This window comes from Sceloporus occidentalis, unplaced genomic scaffold, assembly GCF_023333645.1.
Source record: "Sceloporus occidentalis isolate IW3139 unplaced genomic scaffold, rSceOcc1.0.p SCAF_198, whole genome shotgun sequence".
In the NCBI taxonomy this organism is placed as follows: Eukaryota; Metazoa; Chordata; class Lepidosauria; order Squamata; family Phrynosomatidae; genus Sceloporus; species Sceloporus occidentalis.
In genome coordinates this window covers 1,468,849-1,491,265 of record NW_028317178.1, presented here as the reverse complement: position 1 = coordinate 1,491,265, position 22,417 = coordinate 1,468,849, and the positions used below count along the sequence as shown (strand labels likewise).

Genomic DNA, 22,417 nt, shown 5'->3' with positions numbered 1-22,417 from the left:
CTTCTACTGGGTGGAGGTCCAACTCTGCACCACAAATGAGGCTCGGGGTTGGTGAGGACATATCATTCTCCTGCTGGGCACTAAACTTCTGAATTACCCCCCCAGACAGTCCTCAACCGTCTGACGCCCCCCCCTCCTGTGAGCTTCACGGCCGCCTCGCCCCAAATCCCCGCTGGGAACCCCCCCCCTTCTGCATAAGCTACATTTTTTTTTTAAATGGTGCCCGTTGGCATCAAAACCAGGTACTAATTCGTTCAGAAAACTTTTTTTTATTTTTATTACTTTTAAGCGATGCCAAAATCAGTTCTTTAACCCGTTTTGTAAAGTCCGAGGGCCCCCTCCCCCCCCTCGACACAGCGCGTCGCTTTTCAGATGCTCCTGTGGACCCCCCGCGGGCTTTAAAGGGTGTAAACGCACAGTTTCATTATCGGAAGAGATCTCAGTTGTATTTTTTTTTTATCGGTGTTCATCATAAACAAAATATCTGTTCATATAATGTCTTATTTGATACTAATAAAAAAATAAATAAAACGTTTTTGTTCATTTTTTTTTTTAAGTGGTTATGACATCACACATCTCAAAGGTGTCATAGATAATTAAAATAATAATAATAAAACTTACCCCCGCCGAGGTCTGGAGCTGTGGGCGGCATGAGACCCCCCCCCCCCATGGGGAGAAGATGCCCCAATGATTGGTGGAGTTGACCCGAGGAGGACATTTTTGGAGGAGACCATCGACTGAGGAGGTTCTTCCGCATGGTGATGGTCCAGGCCCGGCCCCCTGGGGCACTTTCTCCTCACGTGTCCAGCTCGGGCCCCCAGCTCACCCCATGTTGGCCATCGGATTTGGTCCCCTGACCTGTCGCTGGGGCCAACGGGCCGATGCTCAGAAGACCGATGGAACCCGACGTGACCCTGCTGGACATGTACCGGGATGGGGGGGGGGGTGCAGGTCCAAACTGCTTTCTGATCCTCAAACTGAAGTCCAGGAGAACGCGGGGGTTTTAATTATATTCCAAAAATACTTTTTAACAGAACAAATGGCCTTTTTGTTTTTTACATATATATATATATTTTTTTTTTTTTATTTAAGCTTAAGAGTCTTCTTTAAATTAATAAAAATGGGGGCAGATGGGGTAAATAATTACTAAAATCATTGTGTAAACTGAACGCAAAGCACGGGGTGGGGGGGGGGGGTATTTCGGAAAATTTGGGCAGAGAATCTCAAAATTCCAGAGTTTTTGAAAATGTGAGTTAAATGATTTTCATCCAGAATTTTTTTTTATTTCTCCCCCCCATGGATGACCTTTACTTTTATACAAAATATATTTGGCCGTGATATGAAATCCTGGTGCAAATGTGGCGCAATCCCGCCACTTTATCCCAGCTTTGCGCTGCACGTGTCACCACCATGACGTCATGCACAGATTTCTCCCCCACCCCCGGTTGGGTTTTTGGCCGATTTACCCAATTTCTGGGGTGTTTAACGCTTTCTACACCGTCCCGGATTCTCTCGCTCAACCCCGCCTCCTCGTACCTTGACGACCACACAGCTTCACCAATCAGGGCTCAGCTCTGCCACAACAGCGGCCAGGGCGGGCAGGTTGTGAGGAAGACGTTGTCTCCGCCCCCCAGCGGTCTAGCGCCGGCGCTGATTGGTGGAATGCGGTGAGGGACGGGCGATGCCGCCAATGGGCGTGGTGTGGGCGTGCCCGGCGAGGCGGCGGGGCTGTGATCTGCTTGGGCCGCTCAGTGTCATGTCGGAGCCGAGCGCGGAGGCAACAAAATGGCGGTGGAGGTTTAACGGCGGCCGGAGCGAGGTGAGAGTCCGCCCGGTGGCCGGGGATGAGGGGGCGGGAAGCACCTGAGGCCGCGGTTGGGTTCGGGGGAGACGGCACCTGCACCGTGACGTTATCCGGAAACTGAGGACGTGGGCGGTGACGTCACCCTTCTGGAATCGGGTTTAGCTTGGCCGCCTGTGTGCTGAGGGCTGTGTGTATCCCGGGTAACGCATGACGTCACGGGGGCACTCGCGTGCGGTTGTTTGTATGTGACGTCATTTGTAAACAGTGTGTAGCATCTGCAGTGTGCAAGCTGCGTGTGACGTCATCTGTAAACAGTGAGTAGTATCTGTGCAAGGTGTATAGCGTGTGTGATATCACCCAGTGCCACCAAGATTTGTTGTGATGTCATCAGGCGCCATTGTGTCCCGTGTGTTCTGTGTCTGCCCCCCGCCTCTCGTGCCAATAGGTGGGCAGGATTCAGAAAGCCCATCACCCTCAGCCGCCACTACTCGACCAGCTTCCGGTGCAAAGTTTCAGAAAGTGCTCTTATTGCCATGGCAACCTGACAGAGGGGTCCAGCCTGAAGAGGCATTTCATTGGTTGCTACGGCGATAAGGCGGCTTTCCAAACTTTGATGTCATAATGTTTTAACTGGTTTACGTGCCGAGCTGTGACATCATTAGCTGACTTCTGACATCATGTCTTTGCATCTTTTTATTAACGTTTATTTTTTTCTCCCCAGACTGAGATACGAGCTCACGGGGAAACCATGACATCATCGAGTTAAGGCGCTGCAGAAGGTAAGGCCTGCGCTCTGTCTGCACCCGGTGCACGAGAGCGCTTTACTGAGAGGGTGGTAGATACGTGGAACAGCCTCCCAGCAGTAATTTGTGTGCGGGGGGGGGCTAATTTCGGCCAACGCCTCGCGGGTTAGTCTCAGACTCAGGGGCCTGCGCATGTCACAGTACCCACCACTTCTGCTGGGAAGCTCTCCCACGTATCCACCACCTCCTCAGTAAAGTAACCTCCCTCTCTTTGGCGCCGCTCGCTCTCTCTCCCTCCTCTCTCTGGCGCCGCGTGCTCTCTCTCCCTCCTTCTCTCTCTGACGCCGCGCACTCTCTCCTCCCTCTCTCTCCTCCCTCTCTCTCCTCCCTCTCTCTCCTCCCTCTCTCCCTCTCGCTCTCTCCTCCCTCCCTCCCTCTCGCTCTCTCCTCCCTCCCTCCCTCTCGCTCTCTCCTCCCTCCCTCCCTCTCGCTCTCTCCTCCCTCCCTCCCTCTCGCTCTCTCCTCCCTCCCTCCCTCTCGCTCTCTCCTCCCTCCCTCCCTCTCGCTCTCTCCTCCCTCCCTCCCTCTCGCTCTCTCCTCCCTCCCTCCCTCTCGCTCTCTCCTCCCTCCCTCCCTCTCGCTCTCTCCTCCCTCCCTCCCTCTCGCTCTCTCCTCCCTCCCTCCCTCTCGCTCTCTCCTCCCTCCCTCCCTCTCGCTCTCTCCTCCCTCCCTCCCTCTCGCTCTCTCCTCCCTCCCTCCCTCTCGCTCTCTCCTCCCTCCCTCCCTCTCGCTCTCTCCTCCCTCCCTCCCTCTCGCTCTCTCCTCCCTCCCTCCCTCTCGCTCTCTCCTCCCTCCCTCCCTCTCGCTCTCTCCTCCCTCCCTCTCGCTCTCTCCTCCCTCCCTCTCGCTCTCTCCTCCCTCCCTCTCGCTCTCTCCTCCCTCTCTCTCTCTCCTCCCTCTCTCTCTCTCCTCCCTCTCTCTCTCTCCTCCCTCTCTCTCTCTCCTCCCTCTCTCTCTCGCTCTCTCCTCCCTCTCTCTCTCTCTCTCTCCTCTCTCTCTCTCTCCTCCCTCTCTCTCTCTCCTCCCTCTCTCTCTCTCCTCCCTCTCTCTCTCTCCTCCCTCTCTCTCTCTCCTCCCTCTCTCTCTCTCCTCCCTCTCTCTCCTCCCTCTCTCTCTCTCCTCCCTCTCTCTCTCTCCTCCCTCTCTCTCTCTCCTCCCTCTCTCTCTCTCTCTCTCCTCTCTCTCTCTCTCCTCCCTCTCTCTCTCTCCTCCCTCTCTCTCTCTCTCTCTCCTCCCTCTCTCTCCCCCACGCCACTCTCTCTCTCTCCTCCCTCTCTCTCTCTCTCTCTCTCCTCCCTCTCTCTCTCTCTCTCTCTCCTCCCTCTCTCTCTCTCCTCCCTCCCTCTCTCTCTCTCCTCCCTCCCTCTCTCTCTCTCCTCCCTCTCTCTCTCTCTCTCCTCCCTCTCTCTCTCTCCTCCCTCTCTCTCCCCCACGCCGCTCTCTCTCTCCCCCTCCCTCTCTCTCTGACACGGCACTCTCTCTCTGTGTTGCAGCTGCTGGCCGACGGTGTCCCGGGGAATGTGTTGGGTGGCGCGCGGGTGAGCGGTGGGGCCGGCCGGCGGCTCCCGGACTCAGTCATGGTGAAGCTGGCGAGCCCTCTGTACACGGAGTGGATCCTGGAGGCCATCCAGAAGGTGAAGCGGCAGAAGCAGCGGCCGTCGGAGGAGCGGATCTGCCACGCTGTCCACGCGGCCCACGGCCTCCAGAAGCGGCTGGTCGTCGAGCAGCTCCAGCTCAGCGTCCAGGATGGGTCCGTCCTCAAGGTCAACAACAGAGGGGTGGTCTCGTACAAGGACCCCGAGAACCCGGGGCGGCTCGCGGCGACCCCGCCGGCCCCTCTGCCCAGATCCAGGGTGGTGGGCACGGACATGCGCACCGTGGACTGGAATAAGCTCCTTCGGCGGGCGCTGGAGGGTCTCCAGGAGCCCACCGGGTCCTCGCTGAAGGCCATGGAGAAGTTCCTGCGTGGCCAGGACGACCTGGCCGGAGTCGTCACCAACCCCATTTTCGAGAGGAGGCTGCGCTTGGCTGCCAAGAGGGCCGTGAACAGCGGGAGGCTGCTGAAGGCCGGCGCGCAGTACAGACTCCATTACGGGGGCCACGACAGCAAGGGGGCCCCGAATACCGGCCTCCCCGTCGTCGGCCTACTGCCCCACGAGAAGGACCAGGTAAGCTGAGAAGCTGGGTGCTGTGCAAAGCGGCACAGGAAGGATTCGTTGCTCCGCTTTTGCCGCTTTGACCCAGAATCGCAGCTCTCCGTGCGGAGGGGGGGGGTGATTGTCTGTGTCCAGTCAGTCCCACCAATGAGCAGTGAGGGGTTACGCCCATCAGCCAATAAATGGCCAGGGGGGTTGTGTCTCCAACGGGCAAAAACAACGGCTCGGCATATTACGCTATAGGATGGGGCGGCCGATCAGAGAAGAGCCCACCCTCCTCACGTTAATGTATGTGGCCCCTTGATGCCCACCCCAGAGACCCCCACTCCCATCACACAGATATCTTAGCCAAGAGGATTCATGGTGGCAAGTGATCCTATAGCGGAGGTTGCCTCACATCTATGATGTCATCACTGTGACCTCAGGACTACCAGGGGGAACCCTTATTGGTTCCAATTCCTTTGGAGGAGGGGCTTTGTGCCCTCAAACTTCTCCATGGCCACCAGGGTTCCACCAGGCTGAAATCCACCACCCCGTCTAGTCTGCCTGTTTCCCCTGCTGTAAAGACTGTATTAGCATCTACCATATCTGCCAGCCGGTTCTTCCACTTATCCACCACCCTCTCAGTAAATCCAAACCCCCAGACATTGCACCGGATTTACTGTACCCGCCGTCCCGAGTGTTCTAACCGTTAAATCAGCGACCCGGCCCCTGTATAATGTATAGTTAAATCAGCGAGCCGGCCCCCTGTATAATGTATAAATAAATCAGCGAGCCGGCCCCCTGTATAATGTATAGATAAATCAGTGACCGGCCCCCTGTGTAATGGATAGATAAATCAGTGACCGGCCCCCTGTATAATGTATAGATAAATCAGTGACCGGCCCCCTGTATAATGTATAGATAAATCAGTGACCGGCCCCCTGTATAATGGATAGATAAATCAGTGACCGGCCCCCTGTATAATGGATAGATAAATCAGTGACCGGCCCCCTGTATAATGGATAGATAAATCAGTGACCGGCTCCTGTATAATGTATAGATAAATCAGTGACCGGCCCCCTGTATAATGTATAGATAAATCAGTGACCGGCCCCCTGTATAATGGATAGATAAATCAGTGACCGGCCCCCTGTATAATGTATAGATAAATCAGTGACCGGCCCCCTGTATAATGTATAGATAAATCAGTGACCGGCTCCTGTATAATGTATAGATAAATCAGTGACCGGCCCCTGTATAATGTATAGATAAATCAGTGAACGGCCCCCGTATAATGTATAGATAAATCAGTGACCGGCCCCCTGTATAATGGATAGATAAATCAGTGACCGGCCCCCTGTATAATGGATAGATGATAAATCAGTGACCGGCCCCCTGTATAATGTATAGATAAATCAGTGAGCCGGCCCCTGTGTAATGTATAGATAAATCAGCGAGCCGGCCCCCTGTATAATGTATAGATAAATCAGTGACCGGCCCCCAGTATAATGTATAGATAAATCAGTGACCGTCCCCCTGTATAATGTATAGATAAATCAGTGACCGGCCCCCTGTGTAATGGATAGATAAATCAGTGACCGGCCCCCTGTATAATGTATAGATAAATCAGTGACCGGCCCCCTGTATAATGTAGAAGGAGAAATGCATCGCTGCGTTTAGTGGGTAGGGCCCTGCAGTGCGCAGGTAAAAATCCTTTGGAGAAAAGCCGATCGTTTCTCCGTCATCAGTCGTTGGTCTCGTCTTAGAATCAGGAGCCGTATGTCTATCCCATGCATGTTTAATACCCTCACTGTATTACCCTCTACCACCTCTGCGTGGAGGCCTTTCCACTTATCCACCTGACCCAGCACAGTCATGATACAATGTGACAGGGCTAAGTATGGCACTTCTAACATGCTCAGGACCCTATCCCCCGACAATCCCGGACCCTCTGCATTAAGACTCGGGGTGGGGGGGCTCGTGTTGCGTTTTTACAGAAGGGGGTCTCTCTTGTACACGGCTGAGGAGGGAGCAGCTGCCGAGTCACCAACCCAACAACGGGGACAAACGACAAAAGATTGCCCCCCCCCCGCCATCTGCGAGGCGGCCCGGCGGACTCGTGTACAGCAAGTGGCAGCCCACAGGCGTGTGTTCAGAGACCGCACATCAGGGACCCGTATCCCTTGGCAACAGCCAGGAGGACAGGGGGGGCAGCCAGCCGGCTGACCCCTCTACTCACAGCTCTAGCACAAAAAGCGTTTAATGTGGCCAAAAACGGCGATGCTCACAGATAATGAGTATGAGTGCCCCTGCCGGGGGGGTTATGGCAGCTTCACACCTCTGCGTTCACCTCGAGCTCCCGGCGGGCTGAATAGAACCTTGGAAAGGACGTCGAGGTCCACCTGACCGTCACAGATCCTGGCGGGCTTTGTGTAGGGCTTTTAGAAAACTCACGTGGAGAAGCTCAAGGTTCCTCCGAGGTTGGATCTTCATGGAGGTCCATGATGAGTGCTCTCTGCTTGATGGCGTACAACTGAGCCTTGCCCGGATCCACCCTCGGGGAAGTCTACTTTTGTAGGCGCCCACCTGATGTCCTCACCATTGGGTCCGTTTAGATCCAGAACTTGCAAGGCCTGAGGCCCAATTATACGAGTTCTAACCAGAAGCCTCAACTTCCGCCCATCGTTGGCAAACTGGTGGAAGAGAACATCTCGCTCTACACCCAATTTCTATGGGGTCATTCCATGAAATCCGACAGTCTAGCCCCAGATCGTGCCCGCGTCTAACGGTACGTGTGAGCTGCTGTGACCTCACGTACCCCCCCCCCCGAGGAATGTTCTCCGATTCACTTCTCCTGCAATCCCACCGGCTACCATACCGCAAGGAAAATAAGAAAAAGGCTCGACAATTTTATCCCAAATGACGCTCCAAAACAAATACAGAAGTTCCTCCGGTTACAAAAGTTCAAACCGGGACGCAAAGAGTCTATCAAATATACCGGGGCTTTCGCGTTTAAACCCCAGGGAGGGTCACTTCGGGGTAGGTGGCAGCATTTCTGGACCACTCGTGGTTACTTTTTCTTCTTCTTATAGGAATAGGTTCTTTTGAAAATCCTCAGTCTTTTTTAAACTTTCAGGGGCCCCTGTGGTCCCCAGTGGTTCCTGGCACTGACTAGATCCTCGGACCCCTGTGGCACCTTTTAATTTTCTATAAAGCAATTCATCAAATAAAACAAAGGTCCTCTCTGGCCACCATAACATTATCTAATTATCTTCCCGCGTTGCCTGATAAGACTAGAAGAAATCCTTCTCTTAACAAATGGTGGCCCCTAGGACCATGGTGAGGACAGTCTGAGATGCCACCATATCTCAGGCGTGTAGAAAGGGTGTCCCTGCTGTCCCCAAATTACCAATGAACCTTTGTATGGATCATACCATTCTGACTTTGGGGGATACCATTATCGCTTCGCATTGGGATACTTGGGGGGTGGAGCATAATAAATTGGTCTTGATGGCACAAATTCTGCAAAGCTTGTTGACGGCTTCTGTAAGGAGGTCAGATGTTAGGTTTTTAGGTAGACACAAATCTGGGGGAGGGGGGGCAATTATCTGTCATACATGTCTGCAAAATATATAAGATCCAAGAGGCCCTGTTATTTACCCCTGTGTGACACCACCTAATGGATATCATCGCTGACGGGAGTCATGTGATTACTTTATTCCTTGTATCAGATTAAAAATACTTTTTTTTTAATAAATATTACCCCAATTGTAGCTTTTGCCCCATAATATCATGTTTTCATGGTTTTTGTATGTGTTCTCGCTCTGTTGTCTTAACCCCAATCTACTAAACAAAACCCCCCTGACGTTTTATCGTACTGCTTGTGGGGAACAATAGTATGGCTTGGTCTTAATCATACAGTCGGATTCTGACTAATGAAAGTCAATGGGGAACGGATTTCATTAGTGAGCGAGCAGTTTATAATGCGCGGATTAATTACCCCCGTGGTCTCGCCCGCCGACGATAATCTTCTCCTTAGATAACGTTGCCGACAGCCTTTATTTATTTTCGCTGATTTAGAAGCAATTACCCCGGGAGGAAACAAATTGACGCCATGCGCGCCTTTCAAACCGCGCGATCTCGCTTAAGAAGTGCTTCCCAAATAAAAGGGCACGTTCCACTCCCTGCGCTTTGATGACATCATAGCAGCTGTGGGGAGCTGCCGCTTAACGGAGATCTGGAATCGAGCTTGTGAAGCCCGAGATCACAGAAGCTCTTCAGATAGGTCTCTGAGATGGGTCAAGATAGTTTAGAGAGACTGGTGGGCTGTGAGACCGTTGAGAGTTCCTTTATTGTCCCACTGACTGAGCCGTCATGGCGGACGTCATTGACCATCAGCTGAAGGGGTGCGGGTTGCGGTCGTCTCTCGTAAGTAGTGCGAGCGCTCCGGTTCCTCAATGATTTCTCCTGCGTGGCCAACGTGTGGAGGTCTCGGGGGGGGGGGGGGGGGGATGTTTCTGAGCGTTGTCTGACATGTCCACCAAGAGACAGAGAGGACCCCTGGTGATATTCATGGTTGGTATGGTCCATGTGGGAAAGGGTATCGCACAAACGCCAGTTGGGTTGGATTAGACTACTTTCGGCATCTGCTCTGTTTTTATGCTAGAGACATCCGTGTCCTCGGTGGATTAGTACTAAACGCCCTCATCCAGTGAAGCCAGGTTCCTGTAGAGCTCTCCGTTGGGTCCGCCGGCGGCGTAATGACCTTTCTGTGTGATGTCTCCCCACAGCCGCGGGCAGACCCCATTCCCATCTGCAGCTTCTGCCTCGGGACAAAGGAGTCTAACCGGGAGAAGAAGCCGGAGGAGCTGATCTCATGCGCGGACTGCGGGAGCAGCGGTGAGTGCCGGCTTTGTGATTCTCCTTACAATTCAGGGGTAGCTTTTTATCTCCGGGAGGAGACGTGGTACAGCCGCCCAGCGGAGGTGGCCAGTGCTGATAGTTTGCTTGTCTGCGTACGCGTTTTGTCTCTCTCCCTCTAGATAAGTCTCTGTAATGGATCCTCCTCTGTTAGTGCTAGCAGCTTATCCTCTCTCTGCTTCATTAGGATCAAATCATCTTTAATTAGCTCCTCCGCTGTGTTTGGAGGCTGCGTTCCGAATCCCGTGGGATGGAGGCATGTACTCCATCCAACAATACCGTTGGCGTAATAGGACCTCTGCTGGGGCATCACGCTCCCATCACGCTCCAGCGGGCATCCCAATCCATGGGCGCTTTTCCTGTTTCCATGGGTTTTGTGGTTGGCAGTGCCAGCCATAATATAGCTGCCTCATCTTAAGGCCCCCTGATCAGCAGGTAGACCTGGGCTGGGGTCTCCAGGCCCTTCTGCCTTTAATTAGTAAATGAGTTTGAGTTCAGTAGTCTGCAGACGCCTGGGCCGTTCACTTTCCACCTGAACGTGAGGCCTCCGAGGTCCCAAAAGCCAATGTGGCTCCAATTATGTTGGCCCAACATCATTACCATCGTCTCTTGGGCCGACCCAACTAGATCCGGTTTCTTTATTGAGTTTGGCTTCTGTTACCGGAAACCTGTTTCTATTAAGACTCGATCTGGGGTGGCAGTACTTATTATTATTTTACCCCTTGGCCGTCCTCCACCAGGTCACCCGTCCTGTTTAAAGTTCTGCCCGGAGCTGACCTCCAACGTGAAGGCTTTAAGGTGGCAGTGCATCGAGTGCAAGACCTGCAGTGCCTGCCGGATCCAGGGCAAAAACGCCGTGAGTAGCTCGTTCCGCGCCCGCGCGTCTACCGAACCTTGCGGTGACGCGGCCAGCCTCACGCGTGTCTCTCTATTTCAGGAGAACATGCTTTTCTGCGACTCTTGTGACCGAGGATTTCACATGGAGTGCTGCGACCCGCCTCTCTCGCGCATGCCGAAAGGTGAGGGTAAAACGGTCACGTTCTCAAAGGGCCGCGCGGTAGTCTGTATTCGTGTTCGCTTGCCGCTGTTTGGCCATCTGCTTTAAAGCCCCACTCGTGGGCAAAATTGGTTACTTGGGTCCAACAGGACTCCACCCCCCCCACCCTTTAGGGCAACGCATGTTTCAGGGGCCGAATCAGTAATTCTGTAATTGTTTCTTGATTCAGGCATGTGGATTTGTCACGTGTGTCAGCCCAAAAAAAGGGGTCGGAAGATTCTGCAGGAGAAAGCCGCGCAGATCAAGAGGAGATACGCAAAGCCCATCGGGCGGCCGAAAAGCAAGCTAAAGCAGCACAAGTTGTAGGTCATAGCTTTAAAAAGTAAAATCACCGGGGCCCAGGGGTATGGATCTGCAGCGGTGGTACCCCTGGCACCCTTGGGTAGGGCAAGATTCCCCCCCCCCGGCCAAATTAACCTCTTCACTGGTAGTCGTCGTCCCCCCCCCCCGGTATCTGTAAATGGTACGTAATAGGAGGTTGTAGTGAGTGTGTGAAGCCCCGGCTATTAGTCGTGACGCAGACAGATGGCTCCTTCGAGCCGATCCGTCTCTAATTAAAGTTAATCTGTGGGAATTAATTATTTTAACGTCTCGATTACGCGGACAGGACCTGTGAAATCACGGCACGGTTTGGGCAGCCGACTCTTAGATGGGGACAGATCCACCATATATGCCCTTGTTCACCCTCGTTTTTTTTATATTGCCGATGTGAGTTTGAAGGCCATGCGGTGACCGGTCAGCCAGTAGCCTTGTGGGAGTTTGTGTGTCCTGTTAGGACCAGATTTGTTACAGTCGTGGTGCTCCATGGGGAAGAAGCCATTCCCGTTGCATGGTGATGTCTCCATCCATGGAGGGCATCGCCTACTGAGGTGTCCTCTTTCTGTTACAGGTGCTTGTCGGGTGATGGAGGAGCGCTGAATGCCTTCGCAGGAAGGGGGCCACCTGGTAGGAGTCAAAAAACTAAAGTGTGTCCCCCAACCACCACCCCACCATCTGGTCATGCTGCATCCGTGAAGGAGCCCAGCAACAGCAGCCTGGCTGCAAGCAACCTCATCCGGCCTGGCCCCCATCACATCACTTCCACCCTCACCTCCGCCTGCTCCCCCCTCAAAGTTAACAAGAAAACAAAAGGCCTCATTGACGGGCTCACTAAGTTTTTCACTCCCTCACCCGAGGGGCGCAGGTTCCGTGGTCGGATCGTAGACTTGTCCATGCACTGCCGGGCCAGGAACGAGCTCGCTGACCCCGAGCCTCTTCCGCTTCACGTGCCAGCCACGAGTACCACACACAAGCCTTCACATCCTCCTCCTCTCTCGCTCGCGAACCCCGTCTCCAATCACAGCCCGGGCTCCCAGAAATCCAGCAATTCCATCAGCTCTACGTCCCCTCGGAGCTCCTCCAGCCGCTCCAGTGCCCCGTCCTTTAGAAGCCTTCCCAGTAACAGCCAACTGAAGGGGCTCTTTGACGGACTGTCCCACATCTATGCCACCCAGGGCCAGCCACGCCAAAAAAGCCATCCGAGCTACGCACCTCCCAAGCGCGTTCGACGCAAAGGCAGACTCTATACCTCGGCCCACTTCTTTAGCATGAGGGATGCTAGGGCTAGGCTCCTTCTCCCGCACCCCGTCCCACCTAACTGGGCAGCGGCCAGGGGACGGGCGCTGAAAGCCATCTCCCACTTCAAGCGTTCAACGTTGCTTAAAAACCACGTGACTGTAGGCAGGTTAAAGTATAAAGCGGGACCCTTAGGGGCGGGATCCAGGACTCCAGGGAAAGTCGGCCAGACAGACAACAGGATTATGGCCAACCAAGATGATGGTAAGCATGGGCTAAAGACCCCCCTCCTCCATCCTTTCTAATCCGATAATTGCCCTGGGGACTACACACTAATGCTCTGTAAAATAAATGCCCTGGGACTTCTCAGAAGAACCATCGAGGATTCCCGGTGCCGGATATCGCAGTTTGAGGGGCCACGCTGTGTTTTGGTGTCTTCTCTCGTGTTGTCCTCCTTGTCAGGAGGCCAAATTACCACCAGCCGCCCAAATCTCCGGTCTTTTTACACCAAGAGATGCGGTAACGGTCAGTGGTGTCCGAGCAGACGCTGCCTAATACACATGGTTCTTCCTTTTCGTATTTCTTCTTCTTTCTTGAAATAAATTTCTCCTCGATCCATGCTCTGAAATCTCCCCATTTAGTGACCCCTTCCAGCTAGTCGAACTCTCTCCACCTTCGCTTTTCTCGTTCTCCGTCCCAGCTCTCGCCTGTGTCTTCGTCGTAGGTAGTTCTCTAGCTTTCTCCTGCAGCTCCATTACCTCATCGCTTTTTGGCATGGCTGGTCCAGTGTCCTCTTGGCTGCTTCATCACCCCCTCCATCCCTCGCTTTGAGCTCCTTCCATCCATTCATCGCTTGACCATGTTACCATATTCCCCCCCACCACCCATTACCACAAACATCTCTCAACTCTTTCTCTTTCTTTTAACCAATGACCTCTCTTTCTTGTACGTCTCATAGATGCATGAAACACACGTGCATGTTCAGATGAACATATATGTACAACGCACACATACAATAAGTCAACAGTAACTTGATTTGCTAATTATGTTCTTGTTAGACCCAACGGCATACTGCATATAAAATACCCGTCCCTGGGGGGGATTAACGGTATAGATTATTCTGGGCCGTTTTACCGTGAGGTTTAAGTCCCGCTTACCAATAACCTTTCTGCTTTTAAACACCAGCTGCGGATTCAAAAACATGCGCAAAGCCAGAGAGCTGGGAGATGGGTTTGCTGAGCCGAGTGGACACTTTGACCCAAGAAGACGTGGACATATTCAGGCAAGCGCGAGAACTCTCGTTCGAGGTGAGCGGCGCCAGGCCATCCTGGATGTGTAGACTTGCCAGATTGTACACTTTGGTCTCCTTAGTATCAAGAAATTCAGTGTTAATTTGCCCGGGTCGTGTGATTTTTAGAATTACCGGCGTTCGATTGGCTGGCTTTCAGAGCTCCCAGGCCCATTGAGCTCAGTGTGAGGTCAGGTGTTGCTAGGGGCGAAATAACGAGAAGGGAGGAGACACCAGCTGTATTGGAGAGAAGCTGTAGAGCCAAGCAGCCGATTGGGTGGGGGACGTCCTATCGTTTTAGGCTGTACCTCAGCACGACCCAATGAACGGCAGGCTGTAAAGTAAGACCTTTTTGTCGCTTACTTCCAGAAAATAGGATGCAAGAATGTCCCCGACAACATCGGCCGCTACCCTTCCGTTATTGAGTTCGGCAAGTACGAAATCCAGACGTGGTACTCATCGCCTTACCCACAGGAGTATGCAAGGTGAGGAACGTAGGAACGTGGACCCTGCCGGCAGATACCAGCCGTCGGCCCCACCTGTTCTGCTGTACGAGCTTGGACCGTGGCCTTGTCTTGCGTTCAGAGCTCCCCCCACTGACTTAACGTCTCCACGTTTCCTAGATTACCGAAGCTTTACCTGTGTGAGTTCTGTCTGAAGTACATGAAAAGTAAGGGTATGCTCCTGCGCCACCTGAAGAAGTGTGGCTGGTTCCACCCGCCGGCCAATGAAATCTACCGCAAAGACGACCTCTCTGTGTTCGAGGCAAGTTTTTGGATTTATTGTGGCTCGGATGGGGGTGAATGTACCTACCGTGTCCCGTTATCTGTACGCCCCGATAAATCTATGTTCCATGAAACACGCGTTAAGGGTCTGTCCTCTTTGTCCTCCAGGTGGACGGAAACGTCAGCAAACTCTATTGCCAAAACCTGTGTTTGCTGGCAAAGCTGTTCCTGGACCACAAGACCTTGTACTACGACGTGGAGCCGTTCCTCTTTTATGTCCTCACCAAAAATGACAAGAAGGGATGTCATGTGGTCGGGTACTTCTCCAAGGTACGGTGGCTGCCGGTCCGTTGTGGACAGCTCAGCCGTGGTGTCCGTACCCCACCCCATCCATCTCCTTTCTTGTCTTCCCTTCTTTCCACCCTACAGGAGAAGCTTTGCCAGCAGAAGTACAACGTCTCCTGCATTATGATCTTGCCTCAGTACCAGCGTCAGGGATTTGGAAGGCTCCTCATCGACTTCAGTAAGTTCACCTACCTCCTCGCTCCAACGTAAACCTGCGCCAGGCCCGTAGCGATGAGCGCCGCCTTGCTCTGTCCACTAGCTTTGTGTACCTTAGTCAACCAGCCAACAGAAGGCCAAACCAAAGCACGATTTCCAAGGCCACCAGTGGTGGAGCGGCCAGATCCATCAACGGTTTTAGGTTTGTCAAGAAAAGGCCGTACGAGCAACGGTAGATCCGATTCAGCAAACTTTAACCTGAATGCGGCAGGGACACCAGCCAGAACCTCTAGGATTCCCGATAAACTAACGAGAGATGTGAGCACGTTACCAGGTGATGGCATCGTAAGACCCAACGGGGTGGTGACATCGCTTTGTGAACGGGTTGCGTAGTACTGGGAGATGGCGATGGGCCGGTCAGGTGTTGCGTGCAATATCTCGCCTTCCTCCCGTCTCCGTCCACCTGTCTCTGCCGTCGGGGCTGGTCTCGGCAGCTCTTTTGTCTGCCCGCGCTCTCGGCTGCTGTCGTGTCTGTCTGGCGTCGCCGTCTGTGCCTTGTTTTTGTTCTGGGAGATAACCCCAGCCCTCCGGTTCCTCACCCACCCTGTAGCTCTTTATAGACAGAAGAATGCGATTCGGTGCTACACGCGTGTGAGGCTCTCCGTTGAGCGTGTTATCTGTTCTTTGCGTGTCTGTGTTTATTTAGAGCCGGCGGAGGTGTGTAATGAGGTCCGCTCTAAGCACAGCTAGTTGGGCAGTTTCTCTCCCCGGGGTACTTGTGTCCCTCCAAGTGCCTCTTAATAACCCCGACAGCCCGCAGGGCTCTCTCATTATCTCCGTCTCGCTCTGCCGGTTTCTGGTCTCTTATTGAAATTGCCCGTTAGTTCTGTAGTAAAACTACGCGTGTTTTTTGTTGGTGTTTTGTAAATAGTAAAATAGTAAAATTTAGTAGCACAAAAGGCGAGACCGCGACGGCCATCGTTACCTTCCGCGTGGGGATCCCCAGGGCCGGGCAGGCAGGAGCGTGTAGCCAAGAACCCGCACTTCTTGTCACTGCATGGATCTTCTTACAGGTTACCTGCTGTCTCGCCGCGAGGGCCAGGCCGGCTCTCCCGAAAAGCCCCTGTCCGACCTGGGCAGGCTGTCCTACCTGGCGTACTGGAAGAGCGTCCTCATCGATTACCTGTCTTCTCACCAGGAGAAGCAGGTCAGCGTCAAAGGACTTAGCCGGGCCACGGGGATGTGCCCCCATGATATCGCCACCACTCTGCAGCATCTCAACATGATCGACAGAAGAGGGGACAGGTGAGCAAAGCGACCCCGTGGAGGCATCCGTGATCATCAACACACTCATGGCTTCCAGAGAATGGTTTGGCCTCTAACAGGGAGCGGTCTTCATGGGGTTTATGACGTGACTGGGCCGCCATCTTTTTAGGGATGGATGGTGTAATGGCTCCGTGTTTCTCATTGTGCTGTGTTTCCATAATATGTCTACAGGTTTGCAATCATCAAGAGAGAGAAGGTCATGGCGGGTCACCTCCGAAAGGCTAAAGACCGCTCTCGTGTCAATGAGGTGGATCCAGAGTGTCTCCGGTGGACGCCAGTCATCCCCTCCAGCGCCGCCATGTCTGAAGAGGAGCGAGAAGCTGAAAAGGAGGTAGGAAGCGAGCCGTCGACGGCGCGTGAATATCTTCCAGAACCTCATTCTCCGGGCGAGGCCCGAATTTACGTTGCTTTGGGTCCTGCAGGCTGAGCGTCTCATGGAACAGGCGAGCTCTGGAGATCGGGACTACCAGCGCATGCATGCGTCCCGTTACACCAAGCAGTCGCCTCCCAAGGAGCAGTCCGCCGCGAAATATCTGCTCCTCGCGGAGAGCAGCCCGCTCCCAGCAGACAGGGGGAAGCAGGAGGCAAGCGAGGAGGAAGACGAGAGCCAAGAATCCTCACCCCTGACGCTGGCGGTGAAGAGGAAGGTAACGTGTTGGCTTTTGGCATTTCACGTTCTATGTTCATATCCAGATAGAACCGCGGCCCCCAGACCTACCTTAATTCTCCGTAGTCAGGAGCTTTGATGGACATCCGTTTACATCTCCAAGATTGTTGCCTTTTTAACCACTTCTGCAAATGTGTAATCTGTGGACAAATTATGAGCTAAGAAAAAAAGGCAATGCTGGGCTGTCGTTTCTGAGCGTAAAATGTAAAATTACCCATTTTGGTTTGTAGACCCAGTTATTTCAGTGTATTCATATTTTTGAGTTTAATTTTTGTAAATATCGATTTGCTGCTGGCCTCTGCTGGACACGTTGGGTACTGCAGGACCTGGTGGTGTTATTTGCTGCTGGCCTCTCCTAAAATACCAAGAAAAAGTCCTGATCTTGTGTGTGAAATGGCCAGAACCGCATTAAGTGGCCCGTTTTAGAACCCAATACCCTGTATAAATACCAGAATCTATTTGCACAGAGAGCCTTCAGCCTGAGGAGGAAGCGGGGGCGCAAACGCGGCCGAATTAACAGCAGCGTCACCACCGAGACCATCTCTGAAACCACAGAGGTGCTGGACGAGCCCTTCGACGACTCTGATCTGGGCATCCCCGATCCGCAGCCCACGGACCCGAGCGTCAAGCCTGGCCAGAGGAAGAGCGATCAACGGTCCCATCGTGTGCCAAGTGGAGCCGTGTCCGAAGCAGGTACATCCTGATGGGGGGTGAAATAGTAGCATATTCCGGCTCCGTTGTGAGATGAAGCATCCACTGTACATTGCTACGGAATATGATGGCGCTATATAAAAACAACAAATGCTGACACCCCGGTACGGCCTGTGTCTTAGGGTTTGTTAGGAGGTGAAGTTGTCCCTAGTTGGTGGAAGATGAGATTTTTTTGGTGCGTTATGGTGCTTTGGTAAAGCAGGCGTTTATTACCCTGTTTGTCTACACAGGTCATGCAGAGGAAGCAACACCAGGGAAGCTCGCAAATAAACGCGTCCCCGCTCGCACTCCACGAAAGCAAGGGTGGCCGAAGGGAGTGAAAAGAGGACCCAGGAGGGGACGCAGCATGGAGCGAAAGGCTGGCTTCAAACTCAACTTGTATACTCCGCCAGAGACTCCCATGGAGTCCGACCACCAGGCTCAGGGTGACGAGGTGAAGGAGGAAGGGGAGGACAAACTTGCCCCTCAAGAGGTTGCAGAGGAAACCAGCAAAGATGTTGACGTTAAAGAAGAGGAGGCCGTCTCCTCGGAGCCATCCAGCCCGCACGCTGCCAAACCGGAACAGACAGAAGCTGGAGACACAAAAATGGCGGGAGACGCCATGGGTGAAGAAGAGGAAACCAAGAAAGAGGAAGATGAGCAGCAGGGAGGCGATGAGAACAAGGCGGACACAGAAGTGGAAGAGAAACCAGACAAAGGAGCGGAGAAGATGGATGTTTCAGTGACCGGGCAGACAGATCAGCGAGTGGCTGCGGAAGAAGAAGAGGAGGATGATGAAGAAGAACGTTCTCAGAACGATGATCATGATGCAGATGACGAGGATGAGAGTCATCTGGACACAACAAAGAAAGAGATACCAGAGGAGACGTTTCAGGAAACCTTAGCGGAGCAGGAGGCTTTGCTAGCTCTTGGCATGGCGGATAAGACATCTGAGGGAGATGTCTCCACCAGCAGCTGCAGTGAAGTAAAGGTGGTGGAACCCGTTAACGACACGGCCAGGAACCCAGAACCTGCAGCTGAAGCAGAAGAGCAAGCCCCGGCTCCCGATGAGCCTGTAACCGAAGATCTGCTGCCTGCGCTCCGAGGGGATGGCGGGGGGACGTTGGACATTGACTCGGAAACGGCGCAGGCTGTCCAGTCTCTTACACGGGAGAGCGAAGAACACGAAGATGCCTACAGAGAATGTGCAGAGGCCCCAGAGCCCTGCCACGGTCTTCAGAACTACGTCCAAAGCCCAGCTGTGGGCGTTTCAGAGGAGTGCCAGCCTCCGGACCACAGCAGCCCTGTCTCCTCTGTTCATTTGCTGCCTGCTCAGTCGGCAAGGTCAGCGAGCAGTCCCAGTGCCCCCCACATGGACAGCAGCTATGCCCAGATAAGCCCAGAACAGACTGGCATCCCCGTCCCTTCCCTTCAAAGCCTAGAGACCAGCCCAATGATGGATGTCCCGTCTGTGCCTGACCACTCGCAGCAGGTGGTGGACAGCGGGTTCAGTGACTTGGGCAGCATTGAAAGCACTTCAGAGAACTATGATAATCCCAGCAGTTATGACTCTGCCATGGGAGGGGGTAACCTGTCCTCTCAGAACAGCTGTTCATACAGCGGGGGGCTGACCTCTTCCAACTTGACCCAGAGTAGCTGCGCCGTAACTCAGCAGAGGTCCGCTATGAACAGCAGCTGCAACATGATCGGGTCACCACCGCCTCAGGCCCAATGTAACGTTAAGTCCCCGCAAGCATGTGCTGTGGAGAGACCCCCGAGCAGCGGGCAGCAGCTTGCCCCGTGCGGCATGTCCGGCTCTGGCTTCACACTGCAGGACATCCCCGAGACGGGAGGAGGTGGCTTGGGGTCGCTTTATGACCGGTTGGGCCAAGGGGACTTTGGACCTGGCCATTACCCTCAGCCCTCTGCTACTTTTAGTCTTGCCAAACTTCAGCAGCTGACCAACACCTTAATGGATCACTCCCTGCCTTACAGCCACGCGCCGGCTGTTACGTCCTATGCAAGCAGTGCCTCACTCTCTTCGTCCCTGAGTAACATGGTACAGCTTTCCCAGTCTCCGCATTCTGTGCCCCCTCAATCCCAGGCCACCATGACCCCTCCGCCAAACCTTACCCCGCCACCCATGAACCTGCCCCCTCCCCTTCTTCAACGCAACATGTCCAGTGGTCAAATGGGGCTTTCCCACAGCCAGAGGCTGCAGTCCCAGATGACTGGCAAAAGCGCCATGTCAATGAGGACCAAGGTGTCTGCGCTGCCCCCAGGAGCCTCTTCCGGGCCCCACCCGCCCCAGTTGTACGGCCACGCACCTCCACCCCAGACTGTGGCCATGCAAGCTCCTTCTCGCTCGCTCGCCATGCAACGCGGGATGAACATGAGTGTCAACTTAATGCCAGCACCGGCGTACAATGTGAACCCGGTCAACACGCTCAACGCCATGGGCGGCTACCGTATGCCGCAGTCAATGATGAACAGTGGCTACCATGGCAACCACGGCTACATGAACCAGACCCCTCAGTACCCGATGCAAATGGGCATGATGGCCAGTCAGCCCTATGCTCAGCAGTCGATGCAGGCCAGTCCTCATGGCAACATGATGTACTCCAGCCCCGGGCATCACGGCTACATGAATACGGCCATGCCCAAACAGTCGCCGCTCAACGGGTCGTACATGAGGCGGTGAGCTGCCCTTGGGGTTACCAGCATCCCATACCCTGTTCCCCTAAGTCAAAGTATAATCTGCACTACAAAAGCTGATACGGACTGACGACCATCCCAGAAGAGACTGACTCGGCCCGGCTGTCCACCAGTCCCATTCGCCCCCCCCCCCCGTGCGCTCTCCCTCCGACCTGTTACTCGGCCCTCCACCTTATCCCAGGCCAGTGTTTTAGGATGTAATGCAGCTTTCTTCTCCTCGCCCCTCCATCTCGGTCAAACCTCGAGCAACGGGAAGGCGGTTCCGTTACGTGTCGGTCATGTTCTCGTCTTCCTAGTTTCTCTCCCACACCTCCGTCACCTTTTTTTCCTTTTTTTTGGCACTGATCTTCTAATACTTTTTTTTTTTTTTAACATTTTTCCCACCAATGCTTTAAAATCCCAAGGAGAGCGCCCTGCGTTCCTTCATTCTCCCTACGATGGATTTGTCCGCCTTATCCCTGTTCACCATTTAGTTTTTCTTCCCCTTGCTCACGACCCCTTTTCCCGCAGTTCCTACAAACTCCCCCACATTACTGCACAAGTATTTTACGATGAGATTTCAAAGCCAGCACTTGGTATGAATGAGGACAAAAAAAAAAAACATAAGAATTTTTTTTTTTTTTGACAACATGGATGCTAGGAAGCCTTATACATCATCCCGACTCTTCACGACCAAGAAAGTTTTTGTGTTGAGCACAGCCATATGGCATGAGAGACTTCTCTGGTAGCTAAATGGTTAAAATCCGTTATACTTTTTGTTTGTTTTTATTTTAATTTTTTTGTGGGTTTTTTTTTTGCTATACAAAAGGGATTTTCTCTTAAACCAGCACTGAATTCCGATATGATCTTGTTTATAATTCCCTCACCTGCCTTGATTTTTTTTTTTTTTTTTAATTTAAATATTGTTATATTATTGGGTTTCTTTTACATTTTTTTTTTTTTTTTTTTTTTTTTTACATTTATTTAAATATTATGTTTTGGTTTTTTTTTGCTGGAAGTAAGCCTTACTAAGCATGCTGCTTTGTGGTGTGTGAGCTTTTCTACGTAGTAACGTTATAAGTCCTGTGCTTAAACTGTAAAGCCATTTGCTATACATTTTTTTTCTGACATTGGTCTGCCTTGTTGAAAGTTTAAAAAAAAAAATAATAAATATATTTTTGTTAATTATGAAACTGTATACAAATGCTAACTTTTTTTTCCAGGTGTCCTCTTAAAAAAAAAAAAAAAAAAATTTTTTAAAAATAAAAAATGTGGAAAATCCTAAAAAAAATTAAATAAACTAAAATAAAAATTTCATATAATGGATCTAAATAGGTGTAGGGTGGATTAAAAAGTATAGTTTTCCAATTGGCAAAGAAATTTTAATATTAACAAAAAAATGTAAAATGCTGAGTAACATTTTGGTGAGGATTGGTTAAAAAAAATTTTTTTTAAAGTCCTCTTGGAACACTAGAGTTGACTTAAAACTTTCATTCCATTTGAATATTTTTATGTCTTTTTGTAAAAAATTGGAATTATTTTTATTAGAAAGTATCTTTGCCCACAACAGAAGGAGACGCATGTCACACATATATATATTTATGCCCTTGGAGACCGTTATTTGTGAGAATTTTTTTGTTATTTTTTTCCTCCCCTTTTTCTTGTTCAGGTTTATTTCTAGGGATTATTTAATGCATTGTTCTATTCTTTATTTGATATGACACGTCATTTTGTCCAGAGTGGACAAAAAAAAAAACTGTACATTTTAACATGGAATAAATTATGAGGAGCCATTTCTGAATTATGTGCAAGAAAAAAGTTATTTTTTTTTAATTGTATGATTTTCTAGAACCCTGTCTCGCTTTGCGCTAAAACTATTACTTTTATTATTATTCTTATTTTTTTAAGTGGTTTAGACTTAGATTTTCCAGTTCTGACATCCCCCAAAGGCATAGCATTCTCCCGTCAACCCAAGCAGGAAGTTGTACCTCACTTCCTGTTCTCTCCCTTCGTGTTGTTTTAGCGTACGGCGCACGAGCCTCTCGCGCTAGAGATTGTTTCCAGCCGCGCAGGTCCCTCCGTAACGCTATTACCGCAGATATCTTGGGGAGAAAGATGGCGGCTCTTATGTAATTGGTCAATGCCTTGTAATGCATTCACAAAACCAATGCTACACAGCCGTTTTAGAAGGTTAGGTGGAGATGTGTAGTACACACAAACCTGTCTATTAATACGTGGAACCACTTGGGA

General features: G+C 52.0%; 1 protein-coding gene across 1 annotated transcript; it reads left to right on the top strand.

Moving 5' to 3' along the window:
* The first annotated feature begins 4,184 nt into the window (after positions 1 to 4,184).
* Positions 4,185 to 20,174, top strand: LOC149278217 (histone acetyltransferase KAT6B-like). Its single transcript, XM_089502244.1, has 16 exons — positions 4,185 to 4,775; positions 9,536 to 9,644; positions 10,406 to 10,521; positions 10,603 to 10,684; positions 10,892 to 11,024; positions 11,612 to 12,540; positions 13,462 to 13,583; positions 13,934 to 14,049; positions 14,188 to 14,329; positions 14,458 to 14,619; positions 14,719 to 14,812; positions 15,864 to 16,095; positions 16,288 to 16,447; positions 16,539 to 16,763; positions 17,251 to 17,476; positions 17,725 to 20,174. The coding sequence occupies exons 1-16, from the start codon at positions 4,185 to 4,187 to the stop codon at positions 20,172 to 20,174; spliced, it is 5,889 nt and encodes a 1,962-aa protein (XP_089358370.1).
* The last annotated feature ends 2,243 nt before the right edge of the window (positions 20,175 to 22,417 follow it).

Bases quoted from the DNA above. Each gene is read 5' to 3' on its own strand.
- LOC149278217 (XM_089502244.1), top strand. From the start codon at position 4,185: ATGGTGAAGCTGGCGAGCCCTCTGTACACGGAGTGGATCCTGGAGGCC. The intron at 12,541-13,461 runs GTAAGCATGGGC...TTTAAACACCAG, and splicing joins TATGGCCAACCAAGATGATG to CTGCGGATTCAAAAACATGC. The intron at 14,813-15,863 runs GTAAGTTCACCT...ATCTTCTTACAG, and splicing joins AAGGCTCCTCATCGACTTCA to GTTACCTGCTGTCTCGCCGC.